This window comes from Saccopteryx leptura, chromosome 4 (genome assembly GCF_036850995.1).
Source record: "Saccopteryx leptura isolate mSacLep1 chromosome 4, mSacLep1_pri_phased_curated, whole genome shotgun sequence".
Lineage (NCBI taxonomy): Eukaryota > Metazoa > Chordata > Mammalia > Chiroptera > Emballonuridae > Saccopteryx > Saccopteryx leptura.
In genome coordinates this window covers 126,436,972-126,457,896 of record NC_089506.1, presented here as the reverse complement: position 1 = coordinate 126,457,896, position 20,925 = coordinate 126,436,972, and the positions used below count along the sequence as shown (strand labels likewise).

General features: G+C 51.9%; 2 protein-coding genes and 1 long non-coding RNA gene across 12 annotated transcripts; 2 read left to right on the top strand and 1 right to left on the bottom strand.

Annotated features, from left to right (window-relative positions):
- The first annotated feature begins 63 nt into the window (after positions 1–63).
- On the top strand, positions 64–6,842 carry CYBC1 (cytochrome b-245 chaperone 1). 3 transcript variants are annotated; one of them, XM_066381654.1, is made up of 7 exons: positions 64–700; positions 1,897–2,002; positions 3,187–3,228; positions 3,777–3,850; positions 4,431–4,527; positions 5,115–5,259; positions 5,567–6,842. In XM_066381654.1, the coding sequence occupies exons 2-7, from the start codon at positions 1,918–1,920 to the stop codon at positions 5,685–5,687; spliced, it is 564 nt and encodes a 187-aa protein (XP_066237751.1). In that variant the 5' UTR covers positions 64–700; positions 1,897–1,917; the 3' UTR covers positions 5,688–6,842. The 3 variants fall into 3 exon arrangements, with proteins under 3 accessions (XP_066237751.1, XP_066237749.1, XP_066237750.1); XM_066381652.1 differs by having other exon boundaries at positions 65–700; positions 1,877–2,002; XM_066381653.1 differs by lacking the exon at positions 64–700 and adding an exon at positions 736–1,011 and having other exon boundaries at positions 1,877–2,002.
- An 89-nt stretch (positions 6,843–6,931) lies between these two features.
- HEXD (hexosaminidase D) lies at positions 6,932–20,908 on the bottom strand. Of its 7 annotated transcripts, none has more exons than XM_066381648.1 (15): positions 20,785–20,908; positions 20,412–20,702; positions 18,932–19,070; positions 17,398–17,507; positions 15,614–15,701; positions 14,148–14,315; positions 12,907–13,090; positions 11,525–11,596; positions 10,993–11,188; positions 10,259–10,341; positions 8,585–8,663; positions 8,413–8,511; positions 7,948–8,037; positions 7,608–7,774; positions 7,377–7,443 (listed from the first exon to the last, which is right to left on the bottom strand). In XM_066381648.1, the coding sequence occupies exons 3-14, from the start codon at positions 19,013–19,015 to the stop codon at positions 7,642–7,644; spliced, it is 1,386 nt and encodes a 461-aa protein (XP_066237745.1). In that variant the 5' UTR covers positions 19,016–19,070; positions 20,412–20,702; positions 20,785–20,908; the 3' UTR covers positions 7,377–7,443; positions 7,608–7,641. The 7 variants fall into 7 exon arrangements, with proteins under 7 accessions (XP_066237740.1, XP_066237741.1, XP_066237742.1 ...); XM_066381649.1 differs by having other exon boundaries at positions 7,391–7,460; XM_066381643.1 differs by lacking the exon at positions 7,608–7,774 and having other exon boundaries at positions 6,932–7,460.
- On the top strand, positions 11,989–16,686 carry LOC136403156 (uncharacterized). 2 transcript variants are annotated; one of them, XR_010751113.1, is made up of 3 exons: positions 11,989–12,460; positions 15,512–15,589; positions 16,215–16,686. It is a non-coding gene; the product is annotated as an uncharacterized lncRNA (long non-coding RNA). The 2 variants fall into 2 exon arrangements; XR_010751112.1 differs by lacking the exon at positions 11,989–12,460 and adding an exon at positions 13,609–13,735.
- Positions 20,909–20,925: the final 17 nt, after the last annotated feature.

The window sequence follows — 20,925 nt, the reverse complement described above, 5'->3', positions numbered from 1 at the left end:
TATAGACAGCATTATGTACTATTGTAGTAACCTATGTATATTATAACAAAAATAAATAGTAACACAAGCTCTGGTTTGTTCTTCCAGCACCTGGCCGATCACCGTGATCATCCCACTTGGGAGACCACTGAGGTAGACAACAGCATGTGGTGAAGGCTCCGTTCTAAGTTAGGTCCGGTTCCTTCATCTGGCTGGAATAAAAAGGCAAGTTTTTACAACTAGTACCATAAGTTTGTATGCCTCTGTTGTGAGATTAACGTGATACTTCAAGTTTTTCTCATTTTAAACGGATTTTTCGAGGTATAAATGACAGACGTTCTCAGGACAGGGAAGGGGGCCTCCGCACCCTGTGGCTGTCACTTCACATTTGCCGGCTCTGTTGCGACGTCAGGGCTGCTCCAGGATCATTTAGTACTCTCTGTCCCCGAAGTGGTTAAATGGGAGGCGCTTCTCTGCGGGGTCCGCACTGTCACACAGCTCTTTTCTTCCATTCATTCTGCCATTATCCGGGGGGTTGGAGGATGCACGGCCCTTTCACGCTAGAATCTGCACAAAGCCCGCCCCCTAATTGCGGAAGTCTGAGGCCCCGCCCCCAGCCCCGGAAGTCAGCACAACACCACCCTAGCCACGGAAGTCGTCCGCCCGCGCCCTTGGCCCCAGGCTTATTCCTGCCCCGGAACCCGGCTGGTCTAGGTTTTCGGTACGCGCCGGACGGTGGCCGCTGTCGGGTGGCGCGAGGCGGGTGGCGGGGCTTGGGAGTGCGAGTTCGGGACGCGGCCCAGGGGCTGCAAGGGGCAGGCCACAGGCTGCGCCCCTCGCCCAGGCCGATGAGCTCGCTGCAGCAGCAGGGCAGGGAGGAGCCCAGTTGCAGCATTCGTGTGCGAACTGCACCCGTTGTCAGGGATTTGCCCTGACTTCGGAGGGACTCTCTGGGAAGCTCCTCAGAGCTGGGCCCCCACGCCAGCGTCTTGCGTATGTCCCCTTGCAGGGGGACTTCTCCATGAGTGGCAGGTCAGACCCCTGGGGACTCACTCCTGCAGCTGGGGAGACCGCAGGGCTGGTTTCTTCCATCCATGGCAGAGCAGACTCAGACTATGATGAGACTTGAAGTTCCGTTTTCTGGTGGGAAGCAGCACAGGGAAATGAGGGCGTTCTCCTAGGTTCTGGTAGGTTTCCAGAAGCTTGAAGGCCGCTGGGGGCTAAGGTGTCTGAGACAGGTTTCCAGGTAAGATGGGGCAGGTGAGAATCAAGTAAGTGCCTGTTGACAGTTTGTGAATCTAAGCAGGGCAAGTAACCCCAGTGCAGTCAGTATAACTAAGTAGAGAAGGGCCTTCCTTACAGAAGAAATGGGCCCCTGGGGGGGATCAAGTGAATGCATGAGCCTGACCAGGCGGTGGCGCAGTGGATAGAGCATCAGACTGGGATGTGGAAGGACCCAGGTTCGAGACCCCGAGGTCGCTAGCTTGAGTGCAGGGTCATCTGGTTTGAGCAAAAGCTCACCAGTTTGGACCCAAGGTTGCTGGCTTGAGCAAGGGGTTACTCGGTCTGCTGAAGGCCTGCGGTCAAGGCACATATGAGAAAGCAATCAATGAACAACTAAGGTGTCGCAACGAAAAACTAGTGATTGATGCTTCTCATCTCTCTCCGTTCCTGTCTGTCTGTCCCTGTCTATCCCTCTGACACTCTCTCTGTCTCTAAAATAAAAATAAAAGAAGTGAATGCATGACCACAGGGGCAATAATCAACAGAGGCAGACTGGTTCGCCAACCTTTGGAGGCCTTGCTGGTGGGTCAACCCAGCTCCCTGCCCTGGAGAACTGTGCTTCTCTGGACAGTGGCTGCTGGCCTCAAACTGTCTGTGTGTCTGCCCTTCCTAGCTCAGGTCTTCTGTTGATAGTGGCTCCTGTACAGTCCAGGGATGTACATGCAGGTGGATACGCGCACCAGTTCCTGCCTCCATCTGAAGAGGGCGCCAGGCATCAGGTCCTGGTCTTTGCTGGTTGGTAAGGATTTCCTTATTTCTGCCAAATAAAAAATTAAACTTTTAGAAAAACTTTTTTATTGAATTTATTGGGGTGACATCAGTTAATAAAATTATATAGGTTTCAGGTATAAAATTCTGTAATACATCTTTTTTTTTTTAATTCAATGAGAGGAGGGGAGGCAGAGACAGACTCCTGCATGTGCCCTGACCAGGGATCCATGGGCAAGCCCACAAGGGGGCGATGCTCTGCCTATCTGGGGAGTTGCTCTGTTGCTCAGCAACTGAGCTTTTCCTAGGGCCTCAGGTGGAGGCCATTGAGCTATCCTCAGCGCTGGGGGCCAACTCACTCTAATTGAGCCATAGCCAGGAGGAGAGAATAGAGAGGAGGAGGGGTGGAGAAGTAGATGGGCACTTCTCTCGTGTGCCCTGACTGGGAATCAAACCTGGGACATCCACATGCTGGGCTGACACTTTACCACTGAGCCAGCCAGCCAGGCCGAATGATATATCTTGAGTTTTTTTTAATGGATGAAAATAAAACTTAAGTTTTCCTTTCTTCGTTTTACTACCCTAGAATATAACAATTATTTTATTTCTTTGTATTCTCCCAGATTTTATCTGATGGCCATGCTGTTACATATGATTTATCTGTCTGGCCTTTCTCGCCACTTAACATCCTTTAGTTAACACTGCATGCTCTGAGGTCCCCACATCTCCCCTTTTGCTTGCTTTTGTATACCCGGTGTCTGATCTGTGTCACAGGCCCACATGATGGGCAACAGTAGGCCCTTTAAGTTTTTCCTCTAAGTGGGGGAGGTTGCCATGGTGCTGCCATGCCTTCAGGATCCTGTCTCTGGTCCTTCTTTCTCATGACTGTGAAAGAGGGCCTCCTCTATTTCTCATATGTTGTGTTGTGATTTTTTTACATACAGTTCTGTCTTCATTCCATACCATGTATTGTTGGGGTAAAACCCACATCAGGCTCCTCCATTTGGTTCTCCAGTCAGCTCTATTTCCTCACATAGATGGACATGTCCAGTGCATAGTGTGAAGGGCACATACTATGTTTCTGAATGAACTTCCACTTCTGAGCCTGATGGGCTCTCTGCTGTTCCCCCCCTGTATCCATCACTGGCAATGGGAAGGAGGTGGGCTCTGGGCTGGTGATGACCCAACAGCAAGGTGCTCGCTTTGTCTTTGCAGGAATCTTGTCGATTGGCCTGGCTGCTGCCTACTACAGTGGAGGTGAGGTGCACCTCTAGTAACTTTCTCAGCTCTTTGGAAAATAAAGAAGGAAAGCCCATTATTTGTGGTCACCAAGGCATGGCCTTTGGGAACGCTACTCTTCTGCCTCCTAATGGTTCCCCGGCCAACCCCATCTCTGTGTGCTGGTGTATTCTCCCTCATACCCAGGTCCCTTGCAGCCTGCACTTCTCACTCATATCTTATGCATTTTCCAGTGTCAAAAAATATTTTTTAAGAAGGTTCTCTTTATCTGTTTAAGGTTCTGTTGTATAGGATGACCATACTTTCAGCTGCTCCCTGTAAGCCTTCCCAGCTTTCCCCCATCAAAACCATGCTGTGGTCAACAGAGACCCAGCTACTTGTCTTGAGTAGACACTTAGAGAGCAAGGGCAGAGCTGGTGGAGTGTCTCACATGGTCCTGAGCCCCAGATGCCACTCCTGCCAATATCTGGAAAAGCGACCTCGCAGGGGAGTGGGACTCCTGTGGGCTTATCAGCTTTTGCCCTCTGCTGCTACCCTCACCTGGTTGTATTCTGTTTGTCCCCCAGATAGTCTGGGCTGGAAGCTGTTCTATGTCACCGGCTGCCTGTTTGTGGCCATGCAGAATCTGGAGGACTGGGAGGTAAGGCCAGCTCTAGGTCCCTGCAGTGGGGGTCACAGCAGGAAGGCAGGCTCTAGGCCTGACGCCCCACCCTAAGACTTCAGTGCAGTGATTTCTGGGTGTCCATGCTCAGTGTCGCCTATATGCCACTGCTCCTCGGCAAAGGAATCCTCCGAAGCCTTTTTCTCCTAGAAGCCGTTTCCTCCAAGTTTTCCTCCCAAGCATTGCCATAGCACAGAATGAAACAAGGGGCTAGTCCGCTTCCTCAGTAGCTGCCCTCTGACTCCCATTCCCTCATTGGATTATTTTGGCGACTGTACTTATCTTTTGCTTGCAGAGGAGGGAGCACCTGCCTCAATGTCCTAGCCCCCTATACCCCACACCTGTCAGCAGTCTTTAGGTCAGACTGCAGGTATTTGGCTTTGGTGGAGCTGCACTTGGAATACCGCATGTGGGGTTCTGACTGGTATGGGAAGGAAGAGGGTCTGCTCTGGTGAGAATAGGACACAGTCAGTGAGCCCATCCCCTCCTCCTGGAGGTGTGTGGTTGGCTCATGCACAGAGGCAAGCAACCCAGTGATTACCTTCTGGCCGATTTTCAGGAAGCCATCTTCGACAAGAACACAGGGAAGGTAGTGCTGAAGACGTTCAGCTTATACAAGAAGCTGCTAACCCTTTGCAGAGCAGGCCATGACCAAGGTGAGGCATCCAGAATGAACAGAATAAGGGGTTACCCTGGGCTGGACAGAGGGCAATAAACAGCTGTGTGCTGGCTGGGTCCATGCTGGTTTCTCAGTATTCAGGGCTGCACCCCACCTCTTGGGTAGATATGGGGTGCCCCTAGACATGTCCTGGCCCAAAGCATGTTGCTAGGCAGCTCTAGTTCATTGGCCAGCCTAGAGTGACCAGGAAAGCATTTCTAGCAGTTAGGGAGAAGTAGGAAGTCGGGTGGCAGCGTGCTCAGCTGCTCTGCCATGACAGAGTGGTCATTACAGGACAGGCAGGCCTTTCCAGGCCAAATGGGTCGCAGGACATTCCTTCTCACCCAGACTATCTGGAACCAGCAGCTACATGACCCTGCACTGTGGTCAATGACCTGTGACATCCAAAGTCAGGGTCTCAGCTGTTACTGGGGTCCATCCAGCCTTGGATACAGTGACCAGCGCTTTCTGCTTCATGGCAAATGTAATGTGATCCTCTGCAGAGGGGCCCTGAAGTGATCATGCCCAGCAAACAGGTGGGGTAAACGCTACTACTGACTTGCCCCTGACCTGTCCCCACTGCAGTGGTGGTCCTGCTGCATGACATCTGGGATGTGAATGTGGAGGAGGAGAAGGTGCGGTACTTTGGGAGGGGCTACGTGGTGGTTCTGCGCTTTGCAACAGGCTTCTCGCACCCCCTCACTCAGAGTGCTGTCATGGGCCACCGCAGGTAAGCCAGGGGTGGGCATTGGGATTGGCCAGAGCTGCCTGCCTGTGGCCCTCACAACAGACTGCCCAGCATGGCAGGGCACAGGGAGAAGAGAACCATGGGGGAGGCTTGGGGACAGGTTGGGGAGAGGGGCTTCAGGGATCCCAGCAGGACAGAGGACTAAGCTTTGTTCGGGTGAGGATGGGGACCAGGACAGAAGGTGCCAGGTCCTGGAGGAGAGCCCTGGGGGTACTGAAGGTGCATGGTCCAAGATGAGACTGTTGTGGTTTCTTTGTCTGCCCTTTCTCCCGGTGCTGGCTCGGCCTAGTGATGTGGAAGCCATTGCCAAGCTCATTGCCACCTTTCTGGAGCTGTACGGCCTCGAGAGCCCCATGGAGCCGTCTCTGAGTAGCGACAGTGAGCCCGATGGCCCCAGGAGCCAGAGCTGATCCCACAGAGCCCCTGGCCTTGGTTGTCATGGTGCCTCAGCAAGCCTGATGGGCCACCAGCCGTTCTTCCTCCTAAATCACCTGGATGTGTCCCTGGCAGCCCCAGGGAGGGACCCTCAGACACTCCTGTTTCATGCTGCTACCCTGTCAGCAGAACCACAGCTGGACTGTCTGCAGGCTCCAAGGCGTCCAGGAAGGTCATGGACCTTGGATCTGCCTCCTGGAACCAGACAGCCCCAGCCTGGGCCTTGTTGGTTTGTGAGAGTGGTAGGCAGTTATGGCCTTGTCTGGACCCAGCCATATGGGGCTGTAGCCTCTGAAAGGGGAAGGATGCCCAGGCTCTCCAGGACATGGCCGGGGCTGGAGTTCCTGCACTGAGACTGAGTACTTAGTGGGGAGAGTTGGCCAGCATGGATCCCATGGGAATTCAACTCGCAGGTTATGACAAGGCTTCAGCAGGTCAGTGTGAGGTCAATGGCAGGGTCAGACTATGTTGTCCCCAGGAATCCCAGCATCTTCATGTTTGGCCCCCCATGCTATATCCCTCACCTGGCCAGATGTCCTCAGTGGTCAGAAGTGAGGTGCCTGTCTGCAGCCTGTTGAGACTCGACTGACTGCTGCAGCCGAGGCCTTCCCAGCACAGATCACTCTCCACCAAGATGGCTTGTCTCAGATCCAGCCAGGATTGTGCTGGGATGTCAAGGGGAGGATATGCTCCTGTTCTGTACCCTCAGCCTAGGAAAAGGCCACTTGGCGAGAAATGAGATGATTTCTTCCAGCCTTATGCAGCATTTAATACCAGAACCTTGCCCTTAGAAGTTAGATTTCCAGCTTCTCCTGAACCTTGGTAAGACCTGTCAGTTGGGCCCTTTTGTGTGTGGCAGAAAGTAGGCTGCACCCACTGAACTGGACACTGAGCACCTTGAGCAGGCTGTAGTTGGAGAGAGCCTGAACTCGTCAAACTCGCCCAGAGCAGGGTTTAGGCTGAGTGACAATAAGGACGGCAGTTTGTAGGAATCCTCTCCCTTCTCAGCAGTGGCTGCCAACCAGCTCTTAGTTTGAGAACATGGTTATTTAAACCTGCTAAAATTAGATTTTCAAATGGTTAAATCCAAAATTACTTTTTTCTTTTTAAATAAAAAGTATGAAATATAATTAGTTTGCTTCTGGTATGTTCATCTGAGGGCTATGAGATGCTCCTGGGAGGGGGGGTCTGGTCGCCTCCTTGTCCCCCACCAGGCTGGGTTGTTTCAGACCCTTTACTGGGGTCACTGCCAAGGCCTGACTGCAGCCAAGGCAGTAGTGAAGTCTGTCAAATTCCTATCAGCATGACTTCTAGCTTCTATTTTCCTTTTTATTTCATAAGAATTCAAGTTCCATGTGCAGATCAGTGAAAGGTCCCCACAAGCATCTCGTTTTCTGCCTTTCTTTCCCCGGCAACAACTGTCTGTAGTTGGCACTGCCTGCTTGCCTGGAGTCCAGGGCTTAGCAGGAGGCAAAGTGTCGGGCTGGACACAGCTGGACAAGGGTGTGGGAAGGCCCCCCTTCTCAGGGGTCCTGACCCAAGTTAGGGCTGGGGCTGGCCAGGCTGGGCCAGGAGCCAGCAGCCTCGCTGAGGTCCTGCAGCAGCGCCTGCAGCTGCCCCAAGCTGGGGTGCACGTTCTCTTCCAGCCACTCCTCCACGGCATCCTCATGGAAGACATGGTGCAGGGCAGCCTCCAGCTCCTGCACGAGGGCGCTCCACCTGGCCAGGAGACTGAGGGCCCCAGACAGCTATGAACGGGTACAGTCCTATGTGTTAGTTACCCACCCATGAAACAGGGCTGTCGGCATTGTTGGGAATCAGCAGCCGACTATCACATCTTAGCATCTGAACCCGAAACGTAATTTTCAACTGGATGGCAGGGTTTTTATTGGTACCTGCAGCCGTCAACAGTGCATTCTTGTCCTCAGCTCAAACCATGAACCCGGAGAGCACCAGGAAGGGCTGGCTGGCAGCACCTTGTGCTGGGGTGTACTCAAGATTCTTGGCAGCGGTGGGGTCAGGATCAGCCCCAGGTGGTCTGGCTTCATGGTGAGCCTGGTCCCTGCCCAGGTCAGTTTGGTTACTTTCCCCATTTTAAGCTAGTAACACCCTGGCTTCTCTAATGTTTAGGGGCACAGCCAATTCAACAAAATTGAGTCACCTGGGAATCCACACTTGTAATACCTAGAAAGCTGCCACCATGTGACAGGACACACAGACCCAGGGGTGGGCTACCTGAGTGCCTGGGGCTGGACATGCTGGATCATGACTGGGTGGATAAGCTTCCGCCTGCGATGGTAGGGGCTGAACCAGCCTGTCACATACCTGGGGACAGATCCACACACACAGGTGGGCAAGGCATTCTTGGGGTGGTTTTTAAATTACACCTTTGAGGCCCTGGCCAGGAACCTCAGTTGGTTAGAGCATCATCCTGATATGCCAAGATTGCGGTTTGATCCCCAGTCAGGGCACATATAAGAGTCAACCAATGACATGAACGAGTTGAACAACAAATCAATGTTTCTCTGCCTCCCTACCTCTCTAAAAAAGCAATAATAATAATTAAAACACCTCTGAAATAATTTCAGAATCTGGTAGCAATTTTAAAAAACTTTTCCTTTAGAAAGTTTTGGTGCAGGACGGGCAGGCCCTCACCCTGGGGCTACGTGTGGAGGCTCACTGTGCTGTGCTCCCACTCACCTGTCCCTCTGCAGCATCTCATCCACGGAGCTGCGCAGGTGGAGGCCTTCTGTGACGAGGGCCAGGATGTCACTTCCGGGAAAGGAGCCGGCGCCCTCACTGCACAGAGAACCAAGGTGGTGAGATGGAGCTGAACGTGAGGGGAGGGGCAGAGCTGGGGATGGGATGTCACCTCATCAAACCAGTGGTTTCCAGGCTTGCAATCCCGAGAAGGTTCTCCACCTTTGCTCTAACATCTTCGGCAAAGCCTCCTGAAACCAACCAGAGACAGAAGATTAGAGAGGCCTCTAGAGGATGGGAAGCCGGGACTTTTTTTCCTTTTTTTTTTTTCTGAAGTTGGAAACGGGGAGGCAGACAGACTCCCGCATGCGCCCGACCGGGATCCACCCGGCATGCCCACCAGGGGGCGATGCTCTGCCCATCTGGGGCGTTGCTCTATTGCGACCAGAGCCATTCTAGCACCTGAGGCAGAGGCCATAGAGCCATCCTCAGCGCCAGGGCCAACTTTGTTCCAATGGAACCTTGGCTGTGGGAGGGGAAGAGAGAGAGAGAGAGGAAGGAGAGGGGGAGGGGTGGAGAAGCAGATGGGCACTTCTCTTGTGTGCCCTGGCCGGGAATCGAACCTGGGACTCCTGCACACCAGGCTGACACTCTACCACAGAGCCAACCAGCCAGGGCCAAGCCTGGACTTTATTTAAATTTTGTTTTTATTTTATTTATTAATTTTAGAAAGGAGAAAGAGAGACAGAGAGAGAGAAGGGGAGGAGGAGCAGGAAGCATCAACTCCCTATGTGCCTTGACCAGGCAAGCCCAGGGTTTCAAACCGGCAACCTCAGCATTTCCAGGTCAATGCTTTATCCACTGCGCCACCACGGTCAGGCCAAGCCTGGACTCTTTATTGATCACACTGCCCAGACCTCTGGGCCCTCTGCTATGGGTGGTGGGCAGTGGCCCAAGCGTGTGCCAACCAAAGGAGACCCTGTTGCTTCTCATGAGACTTATGAAAACATGTGTGTTATGTTAAAAACTAGAGAAGAAAACTAAGATCTGTATTACTGGCAAGGCCTTGGCCAGGAAGACCACTGAGCCTAAGCACAGGGGCTCCCTCAGCCTTTCCAGCCTCTCTCCCAGGGTCCCAGGGTCCCCAGGTCCTGTGGCAAATGAAACAAAGTAGCAAGGCCCTGGGGGTGCCATGTGCATAGGCTAAGCCCCTGCCCACTCAGCCATTGCTGGCATGTACCATCAATTCCCAATCAGTGTGAGTGACGGTACCCCGCCAGCGATGGTCAAGCGGGCAGGGGCTTAGCCAGCACACAGCCCAGAGGAGTGGGGTAGAATAGAGCTGAGGGCCTATCCTTTCACCTCATGGGCCCAGCATGGGCCTCTTTACATGGCATCCGCTGCAGAGGCCCTGCCTTCCTCAGCATCCCCAGCCGTGTTTTTGTTCCAACACCACATGCATCATTTAAAATTCCTTTGAGGTGTCACAGCCCTCATTATTGACTGGCTGTTCAAGTTGCTGCTCTGGGATCATCACTGTGCTTCCCACAGTAAACTGGAGGTGGGCACCTAGCATGGGTACTGGGAATGTAACTAGCCAAGGCAGAAGCTCTTTCTGCACCCCATGCATGATAGATTTCTTTTTAGAGTTCACTGTGTCTGAGGGGCATGTACCCCTAACTTCTGGGCATTTAGGCTTGAAAACTTAGGCTGGTACTGGGCAGGTGGTCCTGGGCCAGGACAGGCACATTGTCCCTGAACAGCTGAGGAAGACCACAGCCTAGCCCCAAGGACACCGGCCTCTGCTCCTCCTGCCCCGTCTCCCAGAGAGAGCAGGGTGCCATACCGTGTAGAAGTGACTGCAGACAGATGGCCAGGGACGGGATCCCCACAGGCAGCAGTTCACACAGCACAGAGAAGTGGTCGTACCTGAGTCCATGGGAGAGGGGAGCTCAGCTCCTGCTGCACGGACAGCAGATGCCTGCACACCATTCCCCGTACCACATGACAGGCATCCAGAAGCTTCTGCAGAGCTGGCTGTGCCTCCCGAATGCTGTGGTCATCACCCTGAAATCCTTAATGAATTCATCCTGACCTGGCTTTGTGAGGTTGGAAGATGGAGCTCTCCTCAAAGGCCCTGACTCCAGCTGCCCCCTGGGTTTGGGCTTCATGCTCTGCCCTTGGTGCTAGGCCCTCCTGGCCTCCCCCCAATCTCCAGTCATAGGTGGGACTTGTGGCCAGGACTTGGCTGGGACCAAAGGTCCTTTGTAGCTCAAATTTTCAAGTGGTATAAAATCCTGAAGATCAAACATATGTCCCGGTCCCAACTGTCTGTGAGCCATGTGCATGTGGCCTCACGGAGACTACAGACCGTGGACATACACGGTGCTCAGTCAGGGTGTGGGGGCCAAGAAGGCAGCATGCTCCACGGCCCCGACACTCAGAGCAACCTGCCCTGTGCAGTTTTGGGGAGTGGTTACAGGGGTTGAGGGACCGTTCTTCCTTCCTGCCAAGAGGGAGGGTCAGAGGCCCAGACTGGAAGGTGAGAAGGGCAGTGTGTCCTGGCCACGGCAACCTCACCTCTGCCAGCCGGTCAGGACGATGCCCTGCAGTGTGTCTGCTGGCCCACGGGCTGCCACCTGCAGCCACTGCAGGTTGTTCCGGAGGTGGTACTCGATGGGAGGCAGGGCCTGCCTTGGCCCAGTGGCCCCCTTGAAGGCACTGGCTGCCCACAGCCGCAGGAAACCACACTTTCGGTACTTTTCCATGAGGAGGGCTGAGCAAGACAGCAAAGAGGTGTGACTGGGCCAAGACCTGAGGAGGCTGCAGCCACCAAGTCCTGAAACATGGTGCCCAACACCATGCTGTGCCCACAACCACGAGGCCTGGATGGGCACCTATCTCAGTGAGAGCAGACTTCCACCACTCACAGGTGGCCTCAGTTCACTTGTTCATTAGGACAGGCTGACCTGTGAGCCACAGGACACACCGAGGGCCACTCCCTGGGGCTGGAGCTCCCGCAGAGAGGGGCATGCGGTGAAGCAGAGAGCCCTGTATCCCCCCATTGGGCAGTCAGGGTGACAGGGTCTCCCCTTGGTAACACAGTACTGACCCCTGCCATGGACGTCCAGGTCGGCCCCATAGTCCCAGAGCACTGGCTCCACCAACTGTGGCACCCCCGATGCTAGGGCGGAGAGAGGTCGTGAGTGCTAGAAATGGCCCTTAGCACATACTTTTTTGCATAAAAATGGAACACAAGCCATCCTTCCTAGGAAAGAGTCCACACTGTGCTGTTTTTTTTTTTGTTTGTTTTTTTTTTTTTTTTCATTTTCTTTTTCTGAAGCTGGAAACAGGGAGAGACAGTCAGACAGACTCCCGCATGCGCCCGACCGGGATCCACCCAGCACGCCCACCATGGGGCGACGCTCTGCCCACCAGGGGGCGATGCTCTGCCCATCCTGGGGGTCGCCATGTTGCGACCATCCTGGGCGTCGCCATATTGCGACCAGAGCCACTCTAGTGCCTGGGGCAGAGGCCACAGAGCCATCCCCAGCGCCCGGGCCATCTTTGCTCCAATGGAGCCTTGGCTGCGGGAGGGGAAGAGAGAGACAGAGAGGAAGGCGCGGCGGAGGGGTGGAGAAGCAAATGGGCGCTTCTCCTATGTGCCCTGGCCGGGAATCGAACCCGGGGCCTCCGCACGCTAGGCCGACGCTCTACCGCTGAGCCAACCGGCCAGGGCCATACACTGTGCTGTTTTTGATGGAAATGCCACAGCCAGGAAGCCAGCCAGCCGTGGAAATGACTGGACTCCTGGAGCTCTGACTCAGCCAGTGGTCAGAGTTTTCCACGAGGGTAAACTGCTCTGTCTGCAAGCTGCCAGGGGCACTAGGCACAGGTGCAACAGGAACACACTACTAATTGACTTAATTGTAATGAATGCTAATTAGCCACCTGTCATTAAGAGCTGCAGTGAGGACACCTGAGCCTTGCAGAATCATGGGCATCCACACAGGCACTGGAACACCAGATCCCAGTTCTGGCCAGAGCTGTGAGTGACCACACCAATCTCCCATCTCATCCCAAAACCTCAGACAGGGTAAGCCCGGGGGAGGACTGGGAGAGGCTGCTGCCTCCCTCATGGGAACCTAAGCCAGGGTCCCTGCAGGACTGGCCACAGAAGCCAACTGGGGCAGAGGGTTGGAAGCAGAGACAGTCCCATGGCCCAGCCTCGCCCAGCCTCCCTCCACCTCTACTGATGGTCAGATGGCCATGGTGGTTTGGGGCCTCGTGGCTGCCCCCAGTTCAGATCCATCCTCCTCTTTGGGGAGTGGCATTTCTGTGAGAGGACATTTAAGCAGTGGTTCTGACAGAACTGTAGACGTCAATGCTCTGCTGCCTTGTAACTAGTTCCCCTTTTCAGTGGACAGAGCTTAGCAGAAGCTAAGCCTCCTCTGGGCACCAGGAAGTCCTCCCCGTGGACATGCCAGAGCTGACCTGACAGCTGTTCCTCGGGGATGTCCCGCAGCATGTCGTCCCACACCAGGGGCGTTGTGGTGGGGTGCCGGGCCAGCACATGGCTGGCCACAGCCCTCATGTGGGACAGACACAGTTTGGCTTTGGTGTTCTGCTCCTGCTGCAGCCACTGTCTTGAGGCCTCACCCTCTCCAAGGTAATAGACCTGGACGGAAGGAAGACAGGATGTGTTGGCCTCTGTAAAAGCTTGGGATCATCGGGCAGCGGCATGTGAGGAGGCGGTGGCGAAGGCTGGCCTTGCCTTCTTTACCAAGATGTAAACGCTCAGGCGAGGGTCCCTTTTGCAGCAGCTCTAAAGGGAGAGTCCAGAGGTCCCCCAGGATGAGGACTACCACATAGTCTCCACAATGGGATATCACTCAGCCAGAAACAGGAAGGGAGTATGGGCACATACTGCTTAGTGACAGTGCCAGGCACAAAAGGGCACATGCTTTGTTATCCATCTCTGAAATATCCAGAACCAGCAAATCCATAAACACAAAGGGGATGAGGGGGTGGGGGTGACTGCTTGAGGGGTGTGGGTTGCCTTTGGGGGGAGAAGGGTCCTGAATTAGATGGTGTGACGACTGCTCATCATAAATGTGCTTAGACTCATACATTTTTAAATGGTTCGAATGGTAAATTTTATGTTGTGTGTTATCTTACTACCCCCCAAAAAGGATTTCCTCAGAAGAAAAGGATCAAATTCTGGAGTAAAATGTGTGCAAAGCATCATGCATGCTCGGTGGTCAGCTCAGCATCCTCCCGGGTAGGCCGTTCAAGTTTCTCGAGAGAGAGTGGAGTAGAAAGGGTAAGGGGTGGGTCACAGCGCCTAGCACCCCTCGCAGCCACCTGTCTGTGCGTCACAGCCCCAAAGTAATATTTCATTGCTCCCATTGCCCAAAACTGCATTTCTTCAGTCAGAAAAAGTAACCAGCTCAAACTCACACCCACTGCAGGCTCCAAAGGCTTGAATCCTGCTTCGGGGAGGCGGGTAGCATAGCCACTCCAGGCCCAGCCCTCCCTCATCTGACCCAGGTGCTTACAGGTCCACCTGGGTGAGGTCCCTCCCTCAGAACCACCTCCTCGGCCAGCCCTTCTCTATCCATGGCACACAGACTATTTTTTATTTAAGAGCCCACAAAGTGAAAAAGGTGATGTTGAAGTGAAGACATGGGATTGCTGCAAAACGGGGGAGTAGAAGGTGCAACACAGGCACCTACCTCATCACAGCCAACGTGGAGCCACCGGGCACCAGGGTGCAGCTCCATGACCTGGTCGATCATGGCTCCGACCAGTGCTAGACATTCCACCTCATGCGGGTTCAGGGTGTTGGGGAAAAGTGCCACTTCTCGGAGGTGAGCGAGAGTCTCATGCTTCAGCACAAACTGCTGAGAGAGCAGAGGAGGGAGCTCAGGGACACGGGGAGAGAGGCTCACTCCTAAGCTCCCCGCGGCAAGGGACAGGCCAGGGACCGGCCAGGGACCATCAGGAAGGAAACCCATGACCAGGTTCCTGCCTCTGAGTCCTGACAGGCTGTCTTGGTTTAAACTTGCAGCACCTGCTCAAAGTCACCAAAGAGGCCCAGGCATAGTGACTGGAAGCAGAGTCCATGCTGTCCAGTGGCTTTGTCACAGCCCGCTTCTTCCTCTCATTCTAACTGGGCTGAGTGGGGAAGTGAGTGTGCACAGGTCCCACTCACTCTGAGAATTTTAGGCTGAGCACACTTCTTTTTTTGTTTTTTTTGTTTTTTTTTTTTGTATTTTTCTGAAGTTGGGAACAGGGAGGCAGTCAGACAGACTCCCGCATGCACCCGACCGGGATCCACCCGGCATGCCCACCAGGGGGCGATGTTCCGCCCATCTGGGGCGTTGCTCTGTTGGGACCAGGGCCATTCTAGCGCCTGAGGCAGAGGTCACAGAGCCATCCTCAGCACCCGGGTCATCTCTGCTCCAATGGAGCCCTGGCTGCGGGAGGGGAAGAGAGAGACAGAGAGGAAGGAGAGGGGGAGGGGTGGAGAAGCAGATGGGCGCTTCTCCTTTGTGCCCTGGCCGGGAATCAAACCCGGGACTCCTGCATGCCAGGCCGATGCTCTACCACTGAGCCAACCGGCCAGGGCCCACACTTCTTGATATAGTGTGTGAAGAGGTCAGCAACCCTCTCCCCCAAACAAGAACCAAACAGAACCATTTGTCAAAAACAACCTTCCAGGTCCCCAGAGGTAGAAAGTGGCAAGAAATCAGAGAGCACAGCAGTGCGCGTGATCCAGGACAGCCAGGGGATTGGTTACGGGATAGAATTCCAGAAGACATGCTCCAGAGATGCATGCATGAAGATGGGTGGGGCGTTAACAAATCTAATAGGCGGATTTGTTAGAGGACAACACAGAACCAGGTGTGAAAATATTTCCAATATTGAGAAAAGAACACAAACAGAGAAAACAGCGTGTTCCCCTTTTCAATGCTGCTCAGTACTGTAAACTGTGATGAACATAGTTAAGAAGCAAACAGCTGGGGCCCTGGCTCTCCCTCCATTAGGGGCAGAGGTAGTCTGACCAAACAGCTCCACCCTCTCTGTCTCTTCGCAGGGGCTTCCAAGAGCCATTTCTGCTGTGCTGAGCTGCTTCCTGCCTGTGACAGCCCCAAACTCCAGACATGGGCACCAGGTGACTCCTCTTCCTTCCACTTACCTCCATGTGCCCAAATGTCTGCACCAAGGGGACAACTTCTAGCTCGTTCAGTGTGGCCAGATGCAGGATCTCTTTGACTTCAGAGGGGCTGCAGAGAAAAAGATTACCCAGAGGGTCATGCCAGCTCCTGCTCCCCCAGCCCTTCCTAGTCAGGCTCTTGGGGAAACTAGTACGATCTATGGTTGCTAACTCCAAAAAGTTCAATGGATACTCTAAAGGTTTCAGACACTTCTGCTCTAGAATCTAGGGGCTTGATGCTGTTAGGGCCTCAAGTAAGTCTGCTTCCCACCAGCTATTTTTACCCAAATTATAGGGTGCTGAAGTCATTTTACCAGAAATGGCTACACAAGGAATCATATTATAGAGCAGGGTCAGCAGGTGGACCTGAGGGCTAACTCCCCATTTGTTTTAGGGCAGCTGTGACTTAAGAAGGGTTTCTACATTTTAAAATGATTCAGAAAATATTTCAGTATCCACTTATAGTTTTCCTGGAAAACAGCCAGGCCCAGTCATTTGCATGTCACCCGTGGCTGCTCCTGCTGCACAGAGTGGTAACAGGGGCCAGACAAAGCCTAAAACGTTCCCTGCCCCATCTTTACAGAGAAAGCTGGAGGATCCTTCAAGAGGAAAGAAAGGGTTCTGGTGCAGTGACCTCACCCCAAGGGATTTAGCATTGCCCCTGTGCATGGAGGAAGGCCCACCCCACCCTGAGGAAGCTGGTGTGAACTTGCCCAGGGTGGGAGCACCCAAGAGTGCCTCTGGACTGACCACCTCCTCCACGAGTCGTCATTTATGAATTTATCTCAAAAAAGAAAGCAATTTTCAGTTTTTCTGTTTAAACCAACTCTTAATCAGTTCTACAAATGTAATGACTATAAAGTTCTCTCTTTACCCTAATTACACTTTTTTCAAACTTTACAGGAATGCTGGCACCTTTTTCACTTAAAAACAAACAAAAAAACCGTGTTCATTGTAGAAAGAACAGAATGGCATAAAGTAAATGAAAACCTTGGGCAGGATGGCCACAACAGAGGCCACAACACTGTTTCATACCCATACCTTCCTTGTCTTCCCATCCAGCATGCATGGGGCCTATAGGTCAGACACGTCGGGGAGTTCTGACACAGAGACCCAAACCTCCAGGACAGCCAGGCTGTTTACAGTCCACCAGAGGGAGGCTTGCTTTTTCTCACCCTCATGAACAGAGTATTAAAAATTTTTTTAAAGATCCACCAATTCAGTATCCAAAATGGCATTTCATTGTTTTTATTTCTTTTATTACTATCATATGTTCACTGGCCATCCTGATTTCTTGTTGGGATCTGACAGTAAGTGTCCTCTGCCCATTCTTCTTTGGGCAACTTGCTATTGATTTGCATAGATACCATAACCTTGAAGCCAGCAGAGTGCACCCAGGACCACCATATCCGATGTCATGGAGTCTGAGCCTCTCCCCTTTAATCTCCATTTTCCCACGAAGATCCTGCTATGACCTCAAGGAGCAGCCCTTCTTCCCCTGCATGGAACCTCTCATAGGTTCTCTCTGCACTTCACACCTAACTGACAAGATCACAGTTCCCCTTGTGGGGATCACAGGCCTGCTTATTTTCTCTACTCTTCTATGAACAAGTTTTATAATTCAGCACATGCATTTAAAAAGACCGACAGGACTGTCCTACATTGTGAAATTCACACCTGCCCTACCCGCATCTCCAGGTTGCCAGCCCACCCCCACCCCCACCCCCCGTTTTCTCTGCATGAGGCGTCCCTTGCCGGGCAGATACCTGTATGCATGCTGGGCCCTCAGCAGGCCCAGGTGGCCCTCATAGGGAAACATGTCTTCATACTCAATGAGGAGGCCATTTGCGCCCAGGGCATGGAACAGAGGAAAGATCTGGAGGGAGACAGGGGTGCCATGAAGGAATGACTATTTGAAGGACAGTGACACATCCAGCAGTGGACTTTGTTTGGCTCTCAGACACGGAGCACTATTGATACTCATATTCTATCTGTACATTTGTAACCTGGAATGTGTACTTTGTGTTATGTCAAATCTAACAGTGACATAACACTGCACACGGGTGGGAGGACCACACATTAATAAACAGCTGCTTTTGAACGGCAGCTGACCAGTGGCTTAGCTGGGGAGGGAAGGCTGGGCAAGCAAGCACAGAAGGTTGTAGTCACAGAGAGCAGCCCACCTGGCTGAGATGCAACACAGAGGAGGCTTTTCAAGCACAAGGAATTGGAGGAACTGACAGGGCTCTGGTTGGTGGTGTGAACTGAGAGGTATGTATGGGAAGATGAAAGGGAACAGAGGTACAGCTGGTCATGGCTACCTCACGGACGTACTCCCTCACACCGCCCCCCCATTACTCTATCTTTATTTCAAAGAATATGAATGCCTATCCTCAAGGATTTTTAGGAACAGGTCATGCCTACTATACACAGAGCTGGAACTTTCAGTCTGGCCTCACAGCTGGGGTAACAAATGGCATATTGTGGGTGCTAAGGGAAAGTCTCCCTGCAGACACGTAAAACAGCAACCTGTGTCTCATATGACTTGTGACACTCCTGTTGACATTACTGTCAAAGTTTTTCTTCAAGAATCTGGGATGTTCTGAAGCATGCTGGACAGAGGAGGACATCAGCTTGCGACTGTGCTCAAAAACTGACTATAAATTACGAAAACATGCATACGCTCCCCTCATGTCAATGATGTCTACAAGACCTTGTTTCCAAATCAGGTCCCCTTCACAAGTATGAGGGTCAGTATTCGAATACATTTTGTGGGACACATTCAGTCCACAATTAAGAAGTTGGGGGTTCTCTGTCCTGTTTTTCCTTTTGCTGTTGCCTGACTAGGCGGTGGCACAGTGGATAGAGCGTCGGACTAGGATGCGGAGGACCCGGGTTTGAGACCCCAAGGTTGCCAGCTTGTGCACGGGTTCATCTGGTTTGAGCAAAGCTCACCATCTTGGACCCAAGGTCACTGGCTTGAGCAAGGGGTTACTCTGTCTGCTGAAGGCCCGCAGTCAAGGCACATATGAGAAAGCAATCAATGAACAACCTAAGTGCCACAATAAAAAAAAAAAAAAAATCGATCCTTCTCATCTCTCTCCCTTCCTGTCTGTCCCTATCTATACCTCTCTCTGACTCTCTCTGTTTCTGTCAAAAAAAAAAAAATCTCCACTGCTGCCACCACTGTGACCCAGCCAGACCCATGGCTGAGTTCTACGCACACATTTCTACAGGTTACTTTACAACTCTAAAGACCAAACCCAAAGTGGTTACCTCAAGGTAAAAGGGAGGTCCTACCTCCGAGAAGTATGAGACTTTTGGCGGGGCTCCCTTAAGGTCCAGATGAACAAATCGCATCTTAAATGGTGAGGGGCCTGACATCTCACTACTTTTTGTGAAGTCACACAACAAAAATCTCTTGTCTGGACACTTCTTCCTGGTAGAGAAATTCAGCTGTGAGTGGGCAGAGGCTTCTGCTTTCTGTGTCAGTTTGATATCAGCTAGGAGGAAACATACCACCACCATGACACAAATCAAGTTGTCTTTAAGACATCTATTCCATGTTCATGCACAAGGACTGCTGCATTTGTGATTAGCCTCTAAAGTTGAACAGCACTGGTTTCCTTATAAGAAGGCTCTGACCTATTGTAACACAAGTGGCTGCAATATAATTTCCTATTTAAAAGACCCTCTTAAACTATCTGCCCTATGCCATTGAAAACAGGCAGGCAGATATCTTCAAACATTGTTTCAGGCCCCACGATACATTTCTGTAGAAAGTTTACCCTCGATTTTATTTTACTTTGGATAGCATTAAAAATATTTACATTTCTAGACTGAAGTCAGCTTGCTGGTATGGAGGAAGAAAAAACATTTCATCTAGGTCAGAAAAAACTGTCAAGGATCTAAAATAGGCCACTGACATGTCGAATAACTATGTTTCACCTGAAACTTGTATAACACCATATGTAGACAATACCTGAATTAAAAAAGGCAAAAAATTAAAATAGGCCATTAATGATTTGAAACACAAATGAGCCACTGGTGTATCTGTGTTGACTGTGTTATGTTGAAGTGAAGGGAGTGTCTGGATGACAGTTAACCAGCTGGGAAACAGTGAAATCTTATTTTTCCCCATCTGTTATAAAAGCACAAAGGATTAATGGGAAAAAGAAAAAGAATCTGGGTATATTGGTCATAGATACTGTTCAATAACTCAAACTACTTCCTCTCCACAAAGGTTCATCAACCTGACCTTAATGTTTATACAACAGCAGGGAAGGTAAAACAGTTGCACGCAGAAACCAATCCACCTGATTTTTTTAAAAAAAGAAATTATATTGAAGACAATCTCAATGAAAAAATTCTTTTCAAAAAAATTTTAACTGATTTTAGAAAGAGTGGAAGGGAAAGGGGGAGGAGAAACATTGATTTGACCAGGGATCGAACCTGCAACCTTGGCATATTGGGAGGATGCTCAGTCTAACCAACTAAACTACCTGGCCTGGGCAATGACAAAATTCTTAAGGCAGCTACTTAAGTTACTAGCTGAGGGGTGGATGAGTTTCAAGAAAAAGCATTCTGAAAAACTGCAATGCTTTTAAAGCTGAACTATTTTAAAACCTTACGAACCAAATCTATTTTCCAAGAAATAGATTCAAAAGAGACACGTCCGAGCTGAGAAATCTGCACTGGTCGTGCGTGCGCCTCATATGCAGACAGACAGCAATGCTGTTACTCCCATAACTCTGGGGTGACAAGAGCAGAGACACTTCACCTGCAACAGACCCGTCAGTCAGTCCTTTGCAGCCTAAGGTCCTGCCAAAACACAAAGCAGCAGAACCAGAGAACCAGTTCCACCCTACTGTGAGCGCTAACTCCTTTGCTTTGATCCCCTCCTGCAAGAGGTCTACGGAAAGGAGATGACTCCAGAGACGTGGGTCAGTTGTCACTGATCTTTATCAGACCACAAGTAGGTCTGCCGTGGTCGCTGCTCCCGCGGCTCCCGCGTGGGAGACCGCGGGCCCTGAGTGGCCTCGGAGGGCACTCGAGTTCCTCAGTTTCAGGTCTGCGGGACAGAACACATTTTTAGTCCAGTGGATTCTAGAACGTGTTCTACATCCCCCGACCCCCTTCAGTGCATTACTCACCTCCTTCAGACTTAGGAAAGAACCTCGCTGCTAACTTGGCTTCTTCAGACTCGGACGTATTTGGACGGCCGCTAGCCGCCCCGCAGGCTCCGGAGCGTACACGAAGCAAGGGGCCTGCGGACACTACAGAGCACCACGTGC

Excerpts from the sequence above, each read along its gene's own strand:
- CYBC1 (XM_066381654.1), top strand. The coding sequence starts at position 1,918 with ATGTACATGCAGGTGGATACGCGCACCAGTTCCTGCCTCCATCTGAAG. Across the intron at positions 3,229-3,776 it reads TGCTGCCTACTACAGTGGAG|ATAGTCTGGGCTGGAAGCTG; the intron begins GTGAGGTGCACC and ends TTTGTCCCCCAG. Across the intron at positions 3,851-4,430 it reads AGAATCTGGAGGACTGGGAG|GAAGCCATCTTCGACAAGAA; the intron begins GTAAGGCCAGCT and ends GCCGATTTTCAG.
- HEXD (XM_066381643.1), bottom strand. The coding sequence starts at position 19,015 with ATGTCAGGCCCCTCACCATTTAAGATGCGATTTGTTCATCTGGACCTT. Across the intron at positions 15,702-17,397 it reads AGGGCCCAGCATGCATACAG|CCCCTCTGAAGTCAAAGAGA; the intron begins GTATCTGCCCGG and ends TTTTCTCTGCAG. Across the intron at positions 8,512-8,584 it reads GAAACCACTGGTTTGATGAG|TGAGGGCGCCGGCTCCTTTC; the intron begins GTGACATCCCAT and ends TTCTCTGTGCAG.